The sequence below is a fragment of the Myotis nattereri genome (assembly GCF_964212035.1).
Source record: "Myotis nattereri genome assembly, chromosome: 12".
Classification (NCBI taxonomy): domain Eukaryota; kingdom Metazoa; phylum Chordata; class Mammalia; order Chiroptera; family Vespertilionidae; genus Myotis; species Myotis nattereri.
In genome coordinates, this window is record NC_138087.1 from 64,684,532 (window position 1) to 64,708,020 (window position 23,489).

General features: G+C 38.4%; 1 protein-coding gene across 1 annotated transcript in view; it reads right to left on the reverse strand.

The window, feature by feature from the left end:
- SVEP1 (sushi, von Willebrand factor type A, EGF and pentraxin domain containing 1) overlaps positions 1 to 23,489 on the reverse strand; it is a 147,910-nt gene that overhangs the window by 91,264 nt on the left and 33,157 nt on the right. Inside the window, exons 4-7 of the mRNA XM_081103278.1 lie at positions 9,741 to 9,899; positions 8,686 to 8,865; positions 1,676 to 1,855; positions 384 to 581 (exon numbers count right to left, since the gene is read on the reverse strand). Coding sequence (XP_080959404.1) covers positions 384 to 581; positions 1,676 to 1,855; positions 8,686 to 8,865; positions 9,741 to 9,899 — 717 coding nt within the window. The remainder of the gene's footprint in view (positions 1 to 383; positions 582 to 1,675; positions 1,856 to 8,685; positions 8,866 to 9,740; positions 9,900 to 23,489) is intronic.

Below are 23,489 nucleotides of genomic sequence, written 5' to 3' on the forward strand. Positions count from 1 at the left end.
TCATATTTTTATTTTTAAGAACTCTTGTTTTCAACACCCGCCCCTTCATAGCTGTCTGCCCCTGCTACAAGGAAGATGGCAACGTTCTGTGAATAATGGATGCAGGTCTCAAAATGCATTTAGTCTCACCTGCTTTATATGGGTCAGAAACTCCTCAAAGAATTTCTGCATCTACTGATGCAAAACTTACCTGACTTCCAGTTCCTATATTATCCTTATTTTCATATGTCTTCTGTCATTGCCTGGCATGTTGCAACTGGATTTTGTAAATCCACCATTTATCATGGGTTTGCAGCATGAGTTGCAAAGGACAGTCCCACAATCCACCAATTTGTAATTACATGGGAATCTGGTTTTTAATCTGACCAACACAGAAGACCTACCTTTACAAACAGCTGTCTGAACTCTGGCACTCCATTTTCCAGAGGTGGTACATCGCAATTCTTCTCTGACTCCAGCTAAAATGTATCCTTCGTGGCAACTTAGCTGACAAACTGTCCCAGGTTTGGCTGGCTGCCTGCCGCAGCTGGGGGGGGACACGATGACACCTTCTGGCGTCTGAAAGGTGGCGCACTGGCGCTCTACGGTATGGAATAAGGAAATGAGAGAGTGTTCTTTGCGTTCTCACAAATTGCAAATGCCACACATTCTCTTTACCCAACAAAAGTACTGACAACGCTGGTCAGGCCAATGTCTTTCAGTACTTATAACAGTAGGCATGGCATTGTTACTGCACTGAATCTTTGTTTAATAGTACATTTTATTCCTCTGTATTAGAGCGATCATCTCTTCTCGGTAAGATAACATCAGTTTTTCTGAGCCTGCACAGTGAGGTTCGACTGTAAATGAATCCCCTAGTAAGTCCAATGTCCCTCCTGGTCATGCCCTCCCTTATGATCACACAAGAATCGAGTACTAGATTATACTAGAATAAAGGTATAAATCAATTTTGGACGACCTGGCATATTTATAGCATCTAGTTTTCCCATCTTAGGTCCTGGCACATCTTAATTTTTTTCCATACATGTAGTTCTTCTTCTCCCTTTTTTTGGAAGTTGTATGTTTCATTACATACCTGCTAACGCTCCTCTGTTACTGTATCTGACACATAGTAAGGTTTCACTAAATAGTTACCAACATCTCATCATATTATCATAACCATTGTTATTTGTATCTACAGTGTATAAGAAGCAAAAAATTGAACAAGCTACTGAATTTATTCATTCGGGACCCAACTGCAGTAGCGAGATGTCAGAGCTCTTAGTGAAGGACAAGGCAGACTATAGGATGAATTTTATGGTCCATCTTAAGATTCATTGGTTCATAATTCAGTCCTCTCATCAACAAGGTAAAAGTAAATTGTGTTTATCAAAGTGATGGAATTGTATAGCATTTCCTTTAAAAAAAAACACATCAAAATTGGCCCCATTTTTTTTAAAAAAAGGATTTAAAGCTGTAAACTTCAGTGACTTGGAAAATTAGAAGGCTTTTCACCAGTGGAGGGGAATAAAACAACATTTATTTATATGCCTATATCTCTGTGCATCTGTATATATGGTTTTGTATTTATAGTCCTTATGAGTCATTTTTTAGTTCTAGGTCTTCACAGAAAGCAGGGGAATTAGAGAGCAAGAAAAACGAATCACGGAAGGCGCCATACCTTCCAGACACTTACCCACACAGCGTGGTTCTAAACTATCCCACTGGGCGTTTCCTTGACAGGTCAGCTTAGCACTTCCTTCTAGTCTGTACCCTTCATTGCAGGTAACCAAACACGTTGTCTTGTAGGACATTTCCCCCGTGGAACAGCTCAGGCGGCCATGTCTGGGTTGGCGGAGACGAGGGCATGTTCTTACTATATAAAATGAAAACTATTAGATCACATGTTACTGAATAAGGACAAAAATGATCATTATAAGTGTAATAACGCTGACACACTGAAAGCAAGAAAAGGCCCTTTTCTTAAAATGGCAAAGAGCAAAACATACCATTATTTTTTGAATTAGTGCCACACAATTAATAGCCTGTGTTTTACCAAATGCATTGCCCAAGCAATCTCAATGTGTTCAGCCATCTACCCATAGATAGGAAACTTAAGCTGTCTCTAAGGAGTCTGGTCCTAAATTGGGGGTGGGGAACCTTTTTTCTGCCAAGGGCCATTTGGATATTTATAACATCATTTGCAGGCCACACTAAATCATCAACTTAAAAATTAGCCTGCTCTATTTGGTCAGACATTTAGTTAACTCACCCCTAATGCCTTGGCAGGGCCAGACCAAATGATTTCAAGGGCCCAGCATTCCCCACCCCTAACCTAAACGGATGATGATGCCTATAGCCAGGGGGTGCTTGACAAAGGCCTTGGCTGTGATTTTCCAGGCTGTATTCCAACAAAAGGAAGCGGGCAGAGATTCCAGGTTGATGAGCAACTCGATTCTCAGATCTCATGGGCATGTCCTGGGTCTTTTAATGATCCCAGGATCTGCAAAGCAGCTCAACCCTTGCAATCTTAAATTCCAGTATTCTATCCTCTGATGACAACTCTTGTCCTTTTAGCATTTTCACTCCTTTTTCCCAGACATTTACTGTAAATCCTAGTTCATGACGCTGATCTTGATGTAGGCATTAACATTGATTTGTTTGTGTTTTGCTACTCTGGCGAAAAATGTTACTTTCCCACCCCAGAAGCATTCTTCCTAGTTTATTCAGCATAATAATATTCACAACTAGAAGACAATTCCCCACCTCCATCACAAGAAATGACAGTCAATGAAAGAAAAGCTAAAGTTGTGTGGAACTTCTAGACAAGTTTTTTTTAACGGGGACTGTTTCAATTGAGAGAGTACTTTTCTGCATTCCCCCTCCTCCTTTTTTGTCTTAAAATACAGACACGAGGGATAGTTCTCCAGCATATTATAGTATAAGTATAGGCATGTGACTCCCTGTCATACACAGAGATATGAGGAGGGAAAGAGAGTGGATTCCTGTTGAATATGTCAAAGGGTGGGTGCATTTAATCATTTTAATAGTTTACAGATATAATCCTACGGCATCAGGAATTGTACAAAAACCAAAAACAACTCCTACAAAGGAACAAAGTTCAGTTTACTCTCAGATAGCACTACTGCAACACAAAAGGCCAGAAGGTGACATAGCAAACTCTAGACATTTTTGAACAAAATCATTTGGACTCAATTTTATTGGGACTCTGGGTAAAATGTATTTTTTTCTTTCTTTTACTTTTCTGCATTTTCCAATTTTTAAATATCAAACACATATTTATGATGAAAGCTTAATTTTAAAATAATAGGGAAGAAAGCTGGGGCAAATATTCAGTGTATATTCAACCAAAGTCATTTTTTAAATAAAATATACCGTGAAGTAACCCATTCAAATGATATTAGTCAACAGAGCATAAATACTGGGTGCATTAAATGTATGTTTAGGATTGATTGCTCCTTAGAGAAAATTCAAGGGGAAGCCATAAAGCCTAGCTTTTCAGTCCCTGGGATGGTTTGAAAAAAGTCAATTATCAATGACAACAGAACAGAAATCTTTTGCCTTCCACACTGGATTTTTATTAAGTGTGTCCATCACATAAGTAGAATTTTTGTTAAATGTGTATATGAAGGTTATTTTGCCTTCCACATTCTGACTTTCACTGAATGTGTCCATCATGTGTAGCATAATGCCAGGTGCTAGGAGGGATTAAAAGATGAATAAGATAAATTCCTGCCCAGCTGGAGTGGCTCAGTGGTTGAGCATTGACCCATGAACCTGGGGGGGGGGGGTGATCGATTCCTGGTCAGGGCACATGCCTAGGTTGTGGGCTCAATCCCCAGTAGGGAGCATTCAGGAGGCATCATTGATCTCTCTCTCTCTCTCTCTCTCTCTCTCTCTCCCCCTTCCTCTCTGAAATCAATAAAAAATAAAAAAATAAGATAAATTCCTATGATCATGATACATAAAATCTGAAAAAAATATATTAAACAACTGCTTTTAGCGTCAATATACTGCTTAAATCACTCTGGCTTTCCAAGCGGAGACAAGATGAATTTACAACATCTCTCAAGAGTACTGAGAGTAAATTACATTTGGTGTTTCATACACATGCAAATTATATTGCTCCTCATATGTTGGTTTTAATAAGTTTTCATTGTTCCTCAGGGAAAACAAAGGATTCAATAATTCATATTTAGTCTTCAACATTTTATACTCCTTGTCAATCAAGAATGGCCATTTATTATCATTTTTAATAGGAACATGCTTATTTGTTTCAATTTTTTTTTTATTTCAACAGCTGAAAAACTCTACAAATGTTTCTTGACTTACATTCACGTTAAAGCAATCCTTAAATACAGTCTTTTTAGAAAACAGCAATATCGTCTTTTAGAGAATAGTCTACTATGTAGTAGACATGTAAGATCTTGCTCTGGTTCTCATTTAAAAGATAATTCGATTTTCCCCAGACACACACTTTCTGTCAATCTCAAATTGTGACAGTATCCATACTAACAATAAAATAAATCTGATGTTAAGTGTAGGATTCTCATTGCTGTTTGAACCCTTTTCTCAGAAAAAAATACCTCCATAAAATTTGATGTACTGTGATGTTGTGGTATAACTAGTTATTACTGAGAAGTCACAAAGGAATCCTTACAGGTTGGTAATGAAATGCATAATTCAGATAAAATTGAAAAAGTATAGTCCTTATGAAGAGGATATAAGAGGAGTAAGAATCAGTATCTAACACTATAAAATATTAATGATGTAACATTACATGTGTAAAAGGCTTTATATTTTACACTGGTCTTTCATTTTAGCCTCAATATTATAAACCTTTTTAAGAAAAAAAGACACTAACATTATTCTCTGTCCTTATAATTAGATTTAAATTAGATGTGTAAAATATTACTCTCTCCATACTACCCAGCCTGAAAAGAAGTGAATGGCCACACAATGGCCGCTTTTCATTTAATTCCAGATGCCTCAACTATAAGGCACACCATAATTTTGAGCCACTAATAAAGAAATGATCATATCTATAAACACTTAATGCCACTATAAGATGCATCTCAGTTTTAGAGATATTTAAATATGGGGGGAAAGTGTTTTAGAATTAATGAAATATGCTTTTTCATAGAACAATAAGTAATTAAATCCCCTAATGATGAGCCAGAGGAAGAGTCTGAATAGGGAATATCTCCATTCAGGACAACTTTTTACACTGGAAAGTTAGGTAGATGTCTTTGGGAGTGAAATTGAAGGGATCTTAAGAAGATCCACAGTCCTATAGTATATCTCCTTCTTTGATTAACATTCTTTTATTTAATAATAGGATACCAACTCAAATAATATAAAAGAGAACAAGCCTTTTAAAAAATGCAAATACATAATAGGAAGTGACAAAAGCAGATCATCAAGGTGCCTATTTATCAATGTACTTATCAATATGTGTATTTTTTCAAGTGTTTAATCATTCACCAGAGGTATAAGCAAGAATTGAAGGGGAAAAGGTATATTCTGTGCTCACAATGAACTCCATCTAGCTGAAGTGAGAGAGTGCTAAGTAATAAAAGTAAGTGTGGTGGTCTGTATTGTAACAAGTTGGCTCAGCTGAGAAACACCTTGTCATAATCCCCTCATGTGGACCAGGTAAAGGTTGGTCAAAAGAACTTTCACTAGATTTGGAAGGTGGGAGGAAGAGTACCCATTGTATCTAGACTCAATGATAGACAAATGCAGACATGTCCTGTGGGTCCCAGCTTGTCTCTGCTCGTTTCCACCCCATATCCCGATTGCTGACCCTGTTAGCCAAAGGTGGCGCCAAGTTCATGGCTGGCTGATCATCAGGGTGTGGCTACACAGAGGCAAAGCTTCTTAGACTCCCCGACACATTTCTCCCTTGTGTTCCATTTCAGCAGCTGGATGGCTTGGATTCCCATACTGGACCGGCAGTTAACTTCTCTGATACTCCAACTTCTCTTCTGGAACTTCCATTTTCCAGCTCCTTCCAAAATTGTGTGAGGTCTGATTCCTAAATCAGTCCCTTATCCCCCAATGTGCATGGTGTATTTCCTGTGCTTTCCTGCCTGACCCTGACACACAGAGCACAAGGGCTAGAACGAGTGGAGGACAGGCCTGTGGATGCACATGCAGAGGTTAAATGTCACCCCTCTAAGCCGGGGAGGAGGTTGGCAACGGGGAGGGTTTCTACATAGGAACCAAGAGCAAAGGCAGGATGATTGAACAATCAAAGCTGTGGGAACAAAGGGATGGCTTCCTGAGAGGGCGTGGCCATGTCTTCTGGATGCTAGGGTAGGTGTGGATTGTGGGGGATAAAAAGAAAAGGCCCGTCCTTATCCTAAGGGGGTTGTCCACCTGCTTTTCTCACTCTCTTTGGAAGGCCAGTAAGTGGAAAGTTAAAATGTAATGTAATGTTTTCTACCCTCTACAATGAGGTCTTTGGAAGAAGGGGTAGAGATTTTAACTGTTGACTTTACAGGAACTGTTGACTTTACAGGAATATTTCTTTTAAATTTACATGCCATTTTTTCCCCAATTACAGTTTGCATTCAATATTATTTTGCAATAGTATTGGGTGTATAGCATAGTGGTTAGACAATCACATACTTTACAAAATATTCCCCCTGATATTTCCAGTCCCTACCTGGTACCACACATAGTTATTGTGATATTATTGACTAAGAGATTTTCTATGATTAACTTTTTCAGTAATGGGATGTGACTTTTTACCATTAGAAATCATGTGACTGAAATGTCTTCACACATAAAAAGCAGCTTGTCTGAGTTTAGAGATCTAGAGTCTACTGTTTTTGTCTTCTAATATTTGAAATGGCTAGTAAGGGGCAAAAAGTAAGGCGCAAAAGTTTCTATTTTTCTAGGGCATTCAGAAATTTCACTAAGATTATTTTCAGACATGGATCTGTTTTTAAGGTTTTCTTTCTGGCACACAGCAAGTGATTTTAAACTAAACATCAAAGATTTTTAATTGTGTGTATTTTCAAGATTTCTGATTAGGGATATATTATGTAATCTTCTGCTAGGGTTTCTCCTTCTCTCCATTCTCTTTCTGGATTCCTAATACAAGAAGAGGCTATTTCCTGTGACTATTCTCATGTCTCTTTAGACTTTCATATATTTATTTTAATCTTTGAAATTTTGCCCTATTTTCAGAATTTCATGAGTTGATTTTCTAACTTATTAATTTGACTCTTAACTATGTCCATTCATTGTGTCAGCAATCTGTTTGTTTCCTAAGAAATATTTTTGCGTTCAGATTACTCCCATTTCTCGGAATTCTGGTCTTCTTTTAGTAATGTAGCTGCCTTTGAATCTCAGAGATTCTGTTTTCCCCCTTCTTTCAGGTCTCCTTTGTTCAATTTTCTGATTCTCTTCATTTTTTCCTTGTCTTTTCGTAGATGTAAATGAGAATCTGGACTGGGACCTGACTTAGGCAAATTCACATTTATAGATGGGTTCATATCAGTAGCTGATAAAAATAAACAGAGGAGGTCTCCTGGGGTTCACATATGACCTTGCGGTGGTGGGCTTCCCTTCTGGGTGCTGGAGCCAAGAGAAGACCAGAAGACAGAACTCCTTACCCTAATCCAGTGAGCTGAGCGATGGGGGGGTAGGGGGATCTGGGAGCAGTCAAATCCTCAGCAAAGTGCATTGCCAAAGGATGCCAAGGGGATGCGGATAGGTTGCCAGATTCAGAAAACAACAAAATGCCACAAACAATTTAGGATATCTAGCTAAATGTGAATTTCACAAAAATCAACAAATAATTTTTAGTATAAGTAGATCCCAAATTTGGTATTAGAGTTATACTAAAAAAATTTATTTGTTGCTTATCTAAATTTCCCATTTAACTGGGGGTCCTGTATTTCATCTGGCAGCCCTAGATAGGGGGTGAATACTGTCTTTAGCAGCTTCATGGGCAAGGATTCTCAAGTCCTTCACCTTGTTCCCCTCTTACCTTTCCTTTGATAGCTTTCTCTTCCAACCCTACTGGTGAAACCTTAGGAAGTTGCCCGTGCAACAGTTGTAAGAAGTAGGGAAGTTGATCACAGAGATGGCAAGATTGGAAGTGAACTTGGGTACCATTCTGTTTGTTGTTTCCTTGTATTTAATGTGGGATCCTTGGGTTCTACCCGAGTTACTGTCCCCTTTTCTATGGGCCTGACTGCTCTTTGAGATTTCCCTTTAGCAAATTCCCACTTTCTCTAGCACGCTGCTATTCCAAGTGCAGGTTAGAGATGGGTAACTTAGCTAATTGCTCCTACTGCAGGCTATTGGTGTGGTTCCCTAAGTCCCGCGATCACAGCAGGCATCAAAATCCCCTCTGATCATCCCAAAACTTCCCCTGGCACCCAGTCTTGGCTGCTTAAAATCCGAGGTTTAGGGTAACCTGTCCATTTCCTTCCCAGGCAGGCCCTTCCTTTGCTTGTTCACAGAAGAATTATAAAGGGCATGATTCATAATGATGTGGTTAATTGAACTTAGTAGTTCTAACTTCAAACTTCCTATAATTTTTTTTCTTCCTGTGGTCTGTGGTCTATGAAATTAAAAGAAATAAAGAACTTACTGGTCCATTAGAGTTTAAGTCAAGGAACTCAAGCAAGACAATCAATAAACAGTGTGAATGGGCAATCTGCATACCTTTGCAGGAGCTCTCTGAACCGGACCACAAACCATTGGGTTGACACAAGAGGATGCTGCTTCCCACGAGGTCAAAGCCAGGGTGACATCGGACCCCACAGGCTGCATTGAAGTGGTTGTGGCAAGTGTTTTGGATAAAGTAACCGTTTTCTGGAGGCTTCAGGGCAGGGCAGTGCACAACTAATGTTTATACAAGTAAAATGAAAAAGCAAAGTTAGCCTTTGTCTATGAAGCATCCACTACCCCCCACTTTTGGGGGACAAATTTAGGGTGACGTCGGACCCCACACACTTCTTTGGTTTAAGTTTGTAGATACGGCTAATTTACCCACAGAATTCCCACTTGCATTTGAATTTCTAAGCGAGTACTGTATCTGGAAGAACCCATATATCTCATTTCCATTGGGTATTTACTCCCACTTAAAATTTAAAAACAAATTAAATATTATTTGGTATGCTTTAAACATTTTTATTTTGATGTATATTTGGAAATAAAATTTTCTAGTTATTAGCCTTCCTATGCCATTAGTTATTTTCTTTCTTAATTAAGGTAGCATGAAATAAAAACCAGATAAGGCCAGCAAAGGGGTTTCTGCTTCAAATCTCAAGAGTCACAGTTTCTTGTACATGTTATAGGCTAACTAAATGTTTTTAGTTTTTGATATGAATAACACTGAGACACTTACTCTACTTATAAAAATACTTTCTTTAAATGAATTTAACTATCACCCAACTTGTTTATTACTCAAATTTGTTGTTAAAAAATTTTGGCTTTTTTCTTTAGATTCATTTGAGATCTTTTCCAAGTGGGTAAATCTTTCTGTTTTCATAGTTATATTACTCCTGGCTCAGATCTCCTTTCTCTGGAGTAAGAAATGGGTGTGTTCAGTGATAAGAGATGCTACTTAATAAGAGCAAAGACTCCCCCCACCCGATATGATTCGAGAAAGAAACACTAAAGATCGTTTTTAAATGAATTGGATGAAAATACCAGCATCCTATCCCTCCGAGAGACCCGCTTTTCTATTTCCTGTTTGCCCAGCGGGGCAGGCTTACCCTCGCAGGTCTGGCCGGATGCCCGGTAGCCCTCCTTGCAGATGCAGTCCTCAGGGGACGTACTTCCCGGTGGAGAGGTGTGATTTTCATCAGGACACGGAAGGCAAGTGCTGATACCCCCTGGCACACCTTCTGGTTTGAATGTCCCTGGCGGGCAAGCTGTTGGCAGGCCAGAGAAGTCTGTTTTATGTGGTGCATCAATTGATAATTAGCAACATTTTTGAGACTAATTAGAGAGGAAAAACCAAACAACAGCTTTTCATAGTAAAAATCATATAATTCAAGAAAGGACAGTTGCTAGTTTGTTTTGTTTTGTTTTGTTTTTTAAAGAATGATGGAGTTTGTTCTTTGCAGGTTATGAAGTGGCCTCTTCTGTTCCACAATTAGGTACAATTACAACACAGCACAGCATGACATGTCTGAGCTTTTTTGTGGGAAAACTCCAAATAGCAATCCATATAAAGGGACTAAAAGAAACGAATGCCACTGGATGCATAAAACACCATCATAATAGGTATGCTCCATATTCCATCTCTGCCCCCGCTAACCTGTGTAGATTCATCTTCCCCACGGCACCCCCAGCACCCTTTCCCAGCAGATATGCAAAAAGCACTAAGCCATACTTTCTGTTCTGAGCCCTTGACAAAGGACAGGAGAAAGTGAAGGGCTTGAGGGAGACAATTCAACTGATGGGAAATAGGCCCTTTGAAGAAACAAGAGTTAGAACCTTGTTTTCCCCAGGCGGAAGAAAAAAAAGAAAAAACATTAAAAGCAGGATCTAACTGACCTTGCTTCATAGCCTCCCTTTGCACTGACAACATGGCTTTGAATTTGTCACTTACTCTCTCTGGAGTTACACATCTATAAAATAACTCAAAGTTAAGAATTCAATAATGAAGAAATTGTGGAATAAAGGGACTGGCAGTGCTCAGTTAAGTCAATTAAATGTAGTTCAGTCAAGTATGCATTTGATTCTTTAAAAACAATAGCAACTAAGTACTGTGCACCAATATGATGACATCTTATGTAAACTCAGTTAATCCTCACAGTTTTATAAGTAATATTAATAATTACAATGGTATTACCGAATGCATTAATTTAACTGTTTTATGACAATTTTAAAGATGAGAAAATGAAAGCTTAAAGAGATGTGAAGACTTGACTAATATTACTCAATTAGTAAGTGACAGAGCTAGAATTTTTGTTTAGAATTGATTTACTGGTGAATTTTTATGACAAAAATTCAAAATTACATGTATCTTGCTCTTAATTAGCAAGTCAAATATTTTTAAATGGTAGCATACTCCCTCTTTCTATTGCTATTTGTTTAAGGCCTATTTCCAGGTAATAAGCTTTGACTTATTTATTTTTTTAAAGAATTCATTTTTTTTAAGGTTTACAATAAAATTGAAATAAAAGTTGCAGTCGCAATTTAAAGAAAATATTTATGCAGCATTTATTATGTCCCAAGGACTATTCTACGTATTTTAAATATTATCCTTTTAATCTCCTTAAGGACATATGAAGCAAATAATATTATTAATCTCAATTTATAGATGAGAAAAGTAAGGTACCAAGAGGTTAAATCACTGCCAAAGTTACACACTGAGTAAGTGGAAGAATTGGGATTTGAATCCAGATTATCTGGATCCAAAGGCCATGTTTTGTTTTGTTTTTGGTAATCCTCATCTGATTTTTGGAGAGAGTGGAAGGGAGAGGGAGAAACAGAGAGAGAGAAACATCGATGTGAAAGAGGTACATTCATTGATTGCCCCCCAAACAGTCCCAATTAGGGCCGGGGATCGAGTCTGCAACAGAGGTACATGCTCCAGAGCAGAATTGAACCTGGGACCCTTCAGTCCAAGGGCCAACGCGCTATCCACTGAGCCAAACCAGCTGGGGCCCAAAGGGCATGTTCTTAACTACTGCATGTGCTGTGCCTCAAACCAAGGTTTCCTGTCTTAACCATTATAATATGCTAAAAATATAATCATTATTGAGAGACAAGGTTTAACATAATGTAATTATTAGAAAAATAACATTCTAAAATTCTTGATTATATTTTAAACCAGGATAACATTGTTGCATGACATATAGTAGAAAATTCTAGAATTAGATTGATTTATTATTATTTAAGAATGAGAAACATTTTAAAAATAATTATAATGATAATATGCAAAATGCTTCAGCAGAAAGGGTACATTGCTGCAAAGCATGATATTATTAAATATTGAATTATTATTGAATTATTCATATTACTGAATATTTCTTTCTAGAAAAAGTTCAATAAATATTTGTGCAGACTCTCAAGAATATGCAAGACTACATGGTCTCCTTTAAACAGATATCAGTAGCTGTAGGAGAAAATGATTAAGTTGTAAATGCACAAATGGAAAAGAAAATATACACTGTAATACAAAATTAAAATTGTCATTGGATGCAGTAAAAAGAAGCCGTAAAGCTCCAGAACAACAGAACTGAGTAGACTCAGGAGAAGTAATAGTTGTGATATTAATGCAAGTATTTATTCCTTACCTGAAGCTTAAGAGAAAAAAAACAAAAACCTCATCAAATTCCAGGCAAAATTAAAAAAAGGGGTTCACACCCAGGATAAAGAAAAGTATCACAAGCATCTAGGTAAGAAAAACAAGTTACTTACAAATGGGAAAGTCAAACTGATATTTCATGTTTCCTGTACAAAAACAAATGCCAGGAAAAAGATATACACCTACATGGGAGAATATTATAAACCCCAATTCCATATCTGAGCAAGTTATTGGTAAATATGAGGAAAGAGAAAGACATTCAAGGATATGTATGACTTCTGGAAATAAAGATGTATTTCACTGATTGAAAATAAAGAACTCAGGTATGGGGGAAATGACAATAAATTAGCTTGAGATTAAGTAACTAGTGGAACATATAATTAACTGTCAAATCTCTTACATAACTGTGAAAATGAATATCAAATAAAGCCCACTGTTATAAAGAAGGGCATACACTCCAAGAAAAAAAAATAATAATCTTTGTATAACATAAAGAAGAAAGGTTTAAAATATGAGAGAAATGGGAAATGGGTGAGAAGATGAAGAAGGTGATGTTCTCATTTCATTTCATATACATCAATGTGATAAAACTGAAAGAAAAACATAGCTTCAAATTTGCACATAAAAATACACATAAGCATGAACAGAAAAAGAATGCATAACCTCCAAATCGGCGGAGGGGAAAAAAGAACAAAGGTAGAAAAACATAGGAAAATAAAAGAAATATTAGAAACAAAGGTGATGGAAGAGTATCAAACTCATCAGTCATCATGCCTGTCCCCCAGAGTACGTTACCCTCACTTCTGCTCTCACACACATCACACTGTATGTAACAGAAGCACTTGTCTCTCTCTTTCAGTGGCCAAGCTACTCTTGGAAGTTCAGTCTTCCAGTTTTCTGACCCCAACCTTTGCCCATCCCATAGCCCGAGTCCGCAGTCAATCAAAGGCGGGCAGAACAAGCTCTGCTGGAAGGTGGAGGGTGGGTTTAGTTGGAAGGAGGACTAAAGTCAGAGAGACTAACAACAGGGTGAAGTGAAAGAACATCAGTCTTGGAGTCAAGACAACTGAGTTGCAATCTTGGCTCTCCCACTAACAAGCTGAGGGTCACTGGCAAGTGACTTTGTTTTCTTTTCCTACAAAATACAGAAGTTACCATTAGTAATGCCTATGACATTTCCAATGCTAACATTTGGTGATTCTATAAATAGAATAAGACTGAAAAGTAAGTTAAAAATACCTTCCAGATTAGCAGTCAGATTATGTGTACAGTTTTTATAATTTATTTAAAAATAATATTGCACAAAAAGGAACTAATCTTACTCTATTACTCTCCAAAACCTTTTGAGTAATCAAGAATTTACAACACTGGAGAACAGTGTTTTGGATAAAAATATACAAAAGCACATTTGGAAATATATTGTGAAATTCATAATGATAATGGAAAACAGATTTGAGAACTATTTAAAGGCATTGCACAATTGTGGTGGAGAGGTGCAATCAAACTCTTTGATTCCCAAGGGGGGAAAGTTCCTCATCTAAAACCAGGCAAAAGTGAAGAGATGAAACAGACTGTGGTTTGAACACGTTCCACAAGTGATGGTAAATGGCTAGGGTATGTTTTTTTTTCTTTTTAATATGAAATGTTTCCTTCCTGGAAATGAACCAAATATTATTTCTTAATTGCTGTTTTTGTTGTTGTTAAAATAAGCACTTTCTCTTTTCAGAAACATCTTGGCGGGTACCAGCTACTATTACTGGAAGTGTGATTCTTGAAGCTAACATTAGGTTTTTCTTCAGCTGATAACTCAGTTAGTTCTTCGGTGCAAGTAAATTAAAACAGCAATAAGTTTGGAACACATAAAATACAAAGAAGTCTATTCTCTGTAATCTATCCTACCCACTAAATATCAATTCCTTAAATGACTATTTTAGTTAATATTAATTACATTATACAATAACTTATATTTCATTAAATTCTTTCCTATTCATAATCTAAGATTCATTTTGTAAAAAATCTTGATGAATATTAACAGCCTCTGTTTCTTGCATGAAGGACCAGTGGCATCAGCTGCCTATAGGCAGTGCCCTACACAACTCCAAGGGTGCTCATTCATGTAGATTACAAAAGTATCCAGGAGTCGTGCAACTTAAAAGCCCTAGTTCCTAATATACCTAAGTAGGGCACCAAGCAAGTTCCTGGACCCCCAAAGAAAGGCTCTTCATTATTACCATATTATGCTTCTCAACCTTGTGGATTTGTTCTAAATTTATAGGAATCTGTTCCCACAAATAGTTGTGCTAGGATTTCTGTGCTAGGAAATGTTGACACTATTGTAGAGATCTGCTATTTCCATCCCCTTTGCCCAACTCCACCCACCCTGCCTCCCCCTCTCTTGGCCTTCACCACATTACTGTCTCTGTCTATGGGCTATGCATATATGTTCTTTAGCTAATCCCTTCACCTTCTTTATCAAGTCACCCTCATTCCCCTTCCCTCTGGCACTATTTTGAGCACAGGAATCTACTGCACTAGAAAAGAAACAATTTCTCCAAAGCTGAGCCAATATGTTCACAAATATCTATAATAATAAAAGCATAATATGCTAATTAGACTGGATGTCCTCCCAGAGGACCTTCAGGAGAAAGCCAGGGCTGCGAGGAAAGCCCGGGTCCCGGGTGTCAGAGGGAAGCTGGTGCCGGCAGCCAGGGGAAGGAAGGCCTACTCTTGCATGAATTTTGTGTATCAGCCTCTAGTAAGAGTATAAGAGACAAGCACCTAGACATATATACAAGGAGGTTTTGGTTTTTTATTAGACAAACAAGATGCTTTCTATTTCCATCAATGAATTAAGTGAGGAGACTTGTAGCTACCCTGGATTCTGCATATCCAAATCTGTGTGAAATGAATTAGCATCCTGCCAATCACCCTGAGATTGCTTAGCCCATTTGGCTGGCATACAGACTACTGGGAGAAAACTGTGAATGTGAGCAACTGTGTGGTGCCATAGCAGCAAATGGCTCTAGCTGCAGGACACCAGATTGCAAACCTAAACACCTGCTCAGACTAGAAAGGAGATTACTGATGGATTAGGATGAGTCTATCAAAAACCAAGAAACAAAACCCTCAGGAGACTGTGTCCAAAAGAAGATGCATCAGTAGTTAACTGTCATATGTTAAGAATTAATACATGAAAAAAATTTTAAACTCGATAGCTCATTCTCATATTATTTTACATTCCCATCATCAGGAATAAAAGTACATGTTTTACTGTACTCGCATTAGCACTGGGCATTACAGTTTTTAAAACTACCAACTGATCATTATTTAAATGTGAAGTCCTGTGAATTTCAGGGTAACAGGGTTTCTACTGATTCAGACGTGTGTAGGCCCAACAGAAGTTTATTTGCAAAAAGGACTTGAGAGGCTTTGGGGAGAAAACTTCCACCGTAGGAGTAATATTCAAAGTGTTATAGCCCAGAATGGCACGACCTTTGATCAATGAGAAGCAGGCACAGTGGTGGCATTAAGCAGAGTTCTGCAAGCCCGCCTATCTGCCAAAAGACTGGACTGCCAGTGAACCTAGTAAAGGGGCATTCAAGGGGCTCAGGGCGCAGCTCTTTTAAAAAAATATGTTTTTATTGATGTTTTTTACAGAGAGGAAGGGAGTGGGCTAGAGAGTTAGAAACATTGATGAGAGAGAAACATCGATCAGCTGCCTCCTGCACACCTCCTACTGGGGATGTGCCCGCAACCAAGGTACATGCCCTGGACCGGAATAGAACCTGGGACCTTTCAGTCTGCAGGCTGATGCTCTATCCACTGAGCCAAACCGGTTAGGGCAGGGCAGTAGCTCTTTACCCACCAGTACATAAGTATTTCAATATTGTATCAACTTTTACAGCTGTACTGATGCATATCTGCTGAATATGAGCCTGTCCTAGGAAGAAGAAAACTGCTGCACATTGGACCTAATAACACTTGACCTTAGCAGTCAGAAAGGAAGGAAGGTTCTGAGTATAGTTTGGTGTTGACACATTTGTTTCCCTGTGGGTCTTAATTTAAAGAATGGTAAGTTATACCCAGCCGGCATGGCTCAATGGTGGCGCATTGACCTAAGAACTGGAAGGTCACTGTTTGATTCCTAGATGGGTCACATACATGCCTGGGTTGTGGGCTTGATTCCTGGTAGGGAACATACAGAAGTCAGCTAATCAATGATTCTCTGCTCTCTCTCTCTTCTCTCTTCTCTCTCTCTCCTCTTTTTCTCTCTCTCTCCCTCCCTCCCTTCCTCTCTGAAATCAATAAAATACATTTTAAAAAGAATTATTAAAAAATAAAATAGAGTGGTCAGTTATGAGTAAAGTCTCAGGCCATAGTTGCCTTTGGTATTTTCTTTCCTCATGTCCTCTACCTCACTTCAGTAAGACTTTAAGGTCTTTGGGGGTTTGGAAATATAGATTCTATCAGTTGCTGTTTTCCATGTCCATTGTTGCCACACTAATTTAAAACATTATTTTATGACTTGATTGATTCTGTAACCTCCATACCTATAACCTCTTCTTTGTCTGGCCACAGATGCCAAATTACAATTCCTATAATGAGGCTCTGATCATGCCACTTTTCTGCTCAAAAATCTTCAGTGGTTTACAGTTGCCCATTAACCAAAGGCCATCTCTGTAACCTGGAATTTAAGTCCCAGCACAGGCTGGTCCCTACTCCTTTCCTTTCTTGTCCTCAATACCATCATGTTCATATATTAGCCTGTGTTTCCATGTATAGAAGCTACCTCTAGTCCCCATCACAAGTCTGCACTTTCCTGTCTCCACAATACACCACCATTTCTAACTGTCCACATTCTACCTTTGAAGCTCAGTTCAAATCCCATCAATCTCTGTAACTAAATGTCAATATTTTTTGAACAGCTGTAGCATTCTCTATATCATATCTTCCACATCACTTTTATTTTCATTTAACATCAGTTGCTTAGAACTGGATTAACCACAGTTCTTAATTCATGACACACATTCTGACTTCTTTCTAGTAATTTCTTTTCATAATAAGCTACTTTAAGGCAAGTACTATACAGCAATCATATTTTCCAAAGTACCTAAAAGATCTTTGATAAATAGTTAAAGGAGCCAACAATCATATTTAAATGACTTCCTTCTGTAGTGTCCATAAAACCTGTTTCAAAATGATCCATTCTGTGTGGTCTAATCTATTGCACCTTGAAGTACTCCACTCAGCTAGTAATTTTTCCTCCCATATTCCCATATTAAAATGTTTGGATTATTTTCTGAATAATGTGTGTGTAAATAAATTGCAATTATTTTACTTTGGTAACTGTAATGCTTTCAACACATTAAAGTTTACCAGGCCACCACCTTTCTCCCCTTTCATCTATTAAAGTAGGGTGTGGTGCAAAGGATTGAGTGAGAATCCTCAGATGGGAATTCTGCTAATTATTACTAGCTCTTACACTGTCTTGCCTTCTCTAATTTGTGTAACCAATTGGAGAACAGGATTTTCCATCATAACAACATGTATGATTATGTTTGTATCCAAGTAGTTGTAAAACTAAAATTTCATGACCCTCTGTAGGGATGAAAAGGATATGATGGGTAAAGGGGTAATAAGGATACAGAGAAGAATAAGATAGAACTTTGTCTGTACCCTTACGGCCATTCTAATCTTAAATAGATGATTAAAAAGAAAGTACCATGTTATATGACAACAGATAAGAGGGATGTTATCCAGATTTGAGGCAGGTGTAGGTGATCAAGTAAACTTTTTTTTAAATCATTATGATTTCAGAAGTGAGACCAGAACCATGAATAGAAGTGAAGGGAGGTGTAGAAGCAGTGTGATGACATTCCAGACAGAGGGATCAATATGTGCAGAACCAAAGGCAAGAGAGTGAATGCTTGAAAAAATAAGAGTTCACTCTGGTTGCAGTGCAGAGGAGTGAGCCTAGAAAAGTGAGTGAGTGCCAGACGTCACATTCAAAAGCTACAAGTTTATCCTTAAAACAATAAGAACAATGACAATGTTTTCAGTTAGGGTGTGTGTCAAGATCACTTTGGATACTTTTTGGAGAAATATTTTGAAGGATATAATTTTTCATTCTCAATCACATGGTATGCTTCACTCACTCCCATATATCCCTACAGATAAGGATGATTTAAGAACTTGGAGCTATGATTAAGTAATGTTTTTGCTTAATTGTGTTTATGTTTTCCTCCATAATTCTTACAAAAGTCATCACGGGGCATAAGATATGTGATAAATGGAGATAATTATGCTTCCACAAAGGCTATTCCTAATTAACACATACAGAGCAGCATCACTGTTGGATTGATAGCACCAGGAAAAACCTGTCCACAGAGAAGAAATGGTGCACACAAAAGCAGAGGAGTCTGTTCTCAGAAAGATGAAGTAGATAAACTTTTCTTAGTCTTCCTACTAAGTACAACTAAAACCCCTATGCGTTATATATAAAATAAACAGAAAATGGCATAAAGAAGGCAGACCAGTGAGGGAACTAGAGATACAAAAACCTTCATGATGGTGTGCTCCTTGAGCTTCCTTCTTCCTTGCATATCACAGACTCAGAGAAGAAGTTGGCAATCCCAAAGCATGAATGGGAATGGGGGAAAAGACCCCAAAAACCAAACAACAAAAGGATGAAGAAAATAGCAGCCTTGCAAGATAGATCACATTTAGACAATAACCACTGAACTGCTCTACCCTAGCTAAACACCACAGAAAAACTGTGGTCCAATCTCAGCCATTCCAGGCAGAGGCTAAGTGGAGCCTAGACTTCTCCTCTTGCAAAGCTCTAGTGAGCATGCCAGTGACTCTGCCCGAGTGGTATCAGAGAAGGTTAAGTAGACCGAAGGGTCCTTTATGCTAGTGGAGACCACAGGGGTGAGGATTGTGTCTCACTTCCACACTCACCCAGAAGTAGCAAGGGGTCCCACTGTAGTGGTGTTATGGTAGGAGAGTCACGACTTCCACCACCACCCAGCAAAGAGGTGACCACCTTGCAGTGTTAGTGGAGGCCATGTGGGGAGCCACAAAGAGGCCCTCCTAGCCCTCCCAGCCAGGATGCTATCAGTGGCGGCTTAGCAAGGAGCCAGAACTTCCATCTACATCGAGTGGTAATGAGGACCCCTGATACTGGTACACATACTTATCAATGGCAATGGGGGCAAAATGAGGAACCTAAATTCTATGTTCACCTGGCAGAAATAAGGCAGTGGTCTTCATTCCTCTTCCTCTGCTTAGAGGAATGTTTACATAACATTCTTAAAATTCTCCAAATTTTGGAAATGGAGAATAGATTAGCAGTTGCAAGAGGTAAAGGGCGCAGCTAGGGGTAGAAGGAAAGAGCATATTATGGGCCATTCTGTACCTTGCCTGCATCTTGCCTGATTGGGATATTACACTATAGTTTTGCAAGACGTTAGCTTTGGGAGAAACTAGGAAAATGACATAGGGGATCTCTCTGTATTATTTCTTACTGCTTGTGACACTATAACGATCTCAAAAGAAAAGGTGTAATGAAAAACAAAAAGCAAAAGGCAAAGAAGCACAATTTCAAAGTATTTCAGAAATAGTCAAGAGATAGAAACTGCATCTTGGTGACTGGGGTATTTTTTTAATACCTCTGCTACACAGCACGTGGACTTGGAGTAAGCACTAATAAATTTTGAGTGAATGAATAAGTAAATAAATAAAGCAAAATGCGTGTTTAGATACTAGAACACAGCATATGGAAACTCTGCTTGGTTCCCAACTTCCTGGGAATTTTCCACTCCTTTTTTGGAGAAGCAAAGGTGAACAAGTCTACTGACCCTGAGAAGCACTGGCTTAGAATCAAAGGGAGCCATCTGGAAGGCCGCGTTCAGCAATAGGAAGTGGCTAATCACACATTTCTTTCTCTCATGTTCTCTAGTTACTGAGATTATTTTTGACATTTAGCCCTAAACCCATGGTATTTGCGTGTGTGTATGTGCACCTGTGTAAAGCTATTTGCATGTGTTGATGATTGATGCTGTGGGGTAGTGTTTTAATTCATGTAACAATGCAAGATAGCATTCCAGGGTATTATGGATTTTTAGACTTAAGCAGTTATTTAATAAATATGTAAAGTAAACCATTACTACTATATGTAGCATAATGTTAGTGGTTGGGAAATTTTCTGTTACCTGATATTTATAAATTTTGTCAAATTATGGAAGCAGTTAAATGAAAATAAATCATTAACTATGGAAAAAGTTATAAGACAGACTAGAGGCCCAGTGTATGAATTCGTGCTCGGGGGGTGGGGTGGGGGGGGGGGACCCTCAGCCTGGCCAGCGATCAGAACCATCGGGGGCTGTCTCAGCCAGTCCCTATCAGGCTGATTGGGCTGGCCAGCCAGGGGGAGGGACTATGGGAGGTTAGCCGGCCCTGATCAGGGCTGGCTGGCCAGTGGGGGTGAGGTGGGAGGGACTGTGGGAGGTTGGCTGGTCAGGGCCATGGGAGGTTGGCTGTGGGAGCGCACTGACCACCAGGGGGCAGCTCCTGTGTTGAGCGTCTGCCCCCTGGTGGTGAGTGCGCATCATAATGACCAGTCATTCAGTCGATCAGTAGTAATGGTCGCTTAGGCTTTTACATATATAGATTTGTAAGATTGCAAGGTAAATAAGTTTGTATGGAAAAGCATTATGTTTAAAAAATCCAATGCAATCCCATTTATAATAAGAAAGCTATATATTTGCTAAGAATAATTTGAAGGAGAGTAGTGTAAAAATTTTTTTAAATATATTTTATTGGTTTTTCACAGAGAGGAAGGGAGAGGGACAGAGAGCTAGAAACATCGATGAGAGAGAAACATCAACCAGCTGCCTCCTGCACACTCCCCACTGAGGATGTGCCCACAACCAAGGTACATGCCCTTGACTGGAATCGAACCTGGGATCCTTCAGTCTGCAGGCCGATGCTCTATCCACTGAGCCAAACCGGTTAGGGCAAGTAGTGTAAAATTTTACTGAAACTGATATATAAGAAGATCAAGTTGTAAATTTATATTGGAGGAATATACCTCTCCAGTCATTCTAATACTTATGTATACTGTTCATCATATTCTGTTCCATATATCAAGGTGTCCATAAAGCAGTGGTTAGGCATGAAAAAATATCCCTGACCTCCAACCAACCACACCTCTCTTTAATTAAGGCACAATAAGTAGGTCCTCTAAGAAGCTCGAAGATGCAATTTCTCCAAGATTTGGATAAAATACATAAAATAATTTAATCAAAACTTGTTGAATTGTAAATTTTCATAAAAACTTGTAATACTTTAATTTCCCCCCAAACATGATCTACTTGAACAAACTGCTTCCAAGTGAAATAATAACGGGTAGTCTTTTATTAAGTCCTTTTAAAGTCTCTTTGGAGGACTTTCCAGAAATTTGAGAAAGTGAATGATTGTAATGATTGGGTAACAACTCCTTTTGCAAGCCATAAGTTTTCCAATTCTTCAGTTTCGATAAAATTGAAAAAGGACCTAAGGGAATCATCACCTAATAGATCATTTATAATACTTTTTTGATGATAGATAATGCATGTCATTTTTGGCATGGAACTCAGGAGGAACTCAGAGAATTTAGTGACATCAGTTTAACATGACTCTTTCAAGTCCCATCTACACATTTGTATGAAGAAGTTTATCAGCACTAAAACCTATAAAAATAGAAATAAAATTGATGCTGTATGCTCTCATTCTAATAGCAATAAGACCGTCAAACCTAGGGGAGGGTGGGGGTAAGGGGGAAAGATCAACCAAAGGACTTTTATGCATGCAGGGTGTTGTCATAAGTAGGGTGGTGGGTCAATGGGAAGATAAGGACACACATGTAATACCTTAATCGATAAAGAAAAAAATCCATGGATACATGAATTAATAATCCATCTTATTAAAAGATGAATTTCCAATAGTATCTTATTTTTTATGTGTAATAAGTATCAAAATGTACATGTTTGACAAATTATATACAAATCACAATTACAATAATAACTCAGTCTAATAGCAATTTGGTCACAGAAAATTTAAAAATTAGTTTCAATTGATATTTCCAATTTCTGTAGCAGAGAAGTAGAATGCTGTGTTCAATAAAAGGCTTTAAGACATAAAAATATATTGCATTCGAATAGAATTATGTGATGGAAGCAGAATGGAAGAGATTTAAGAAAGGAAGCCATGCCAAGTTTTAAACAACTCTCTTGTTCACAAATGCGTACTTCTAGAAGGAATCCAATTTGCTATGGCATTTTCATTTCAGTGGGTACATTCCAAAGTGATAAAATAGTTTTATTTTAAAATGTCAAAATAGTACTATGGAGATGCCATCTTTTAAAATCCTGCCAAAAAATTTTTAGATGGCTGGGGGTTACATGGGTTTTCAATTTTTTTTTTTAGGAATTACATGAGCAGAGACCCTTGAAGACTACTGATTTAGCAGATGCTATTTTTCCTGTGTCTCTTATTCATTATTACTGGAAGAGTTACCAATAATGGGAATGGGGTAGAGAAGGGAAAAGGAAAATTTTACAGTGATAGCAGGATTTGATCATAATACTGATTTTGACAATTTTAGAATATTGGGTAAATTTTTGTATGTATTTCTAAAGAACACTGTATTCTGACTTTAGGAGGTTTCAGTTCAAGACGGCGATGTAGGAAGATCTTAGGTCACCCCCTCCCAAGAACACACCAAATGCGCACCTTCACATGAAACAATGGCCTCTGAAAAACATACACCTAAAAACTGTCTGAGCATCAGGCGAAGAAAAGAAGGCCCAGGTGGAAGCAGGTAAAAGAGGCTGAGACACAGTCTCACCCTAAATCCCATCCCTGGCATGGAGCCCCACATTTGGGAGGGAACTCAAAACCCAAAGCTTCCCCCTGAAGAGCAAAAGCTTTGAACCCCACACTTGGCACCCCAACTTAAAGCTCTGCACCTGAGAGATGAGCTCCCATAACATCCACAAGATTACAACGAACTGAGAAATGTCTCTTAAAGGGCTACTCACCAGTACCAGGGCTCAGCACAGAGGCAGCCGGTCCAGAGGTGCCCAGACTTATGTGAAGGAGGCTCATTTGCTCCTGAAAGAATGGGCCTGAGGGGCAGACATCTAACCAAGGTAGGGTTGAA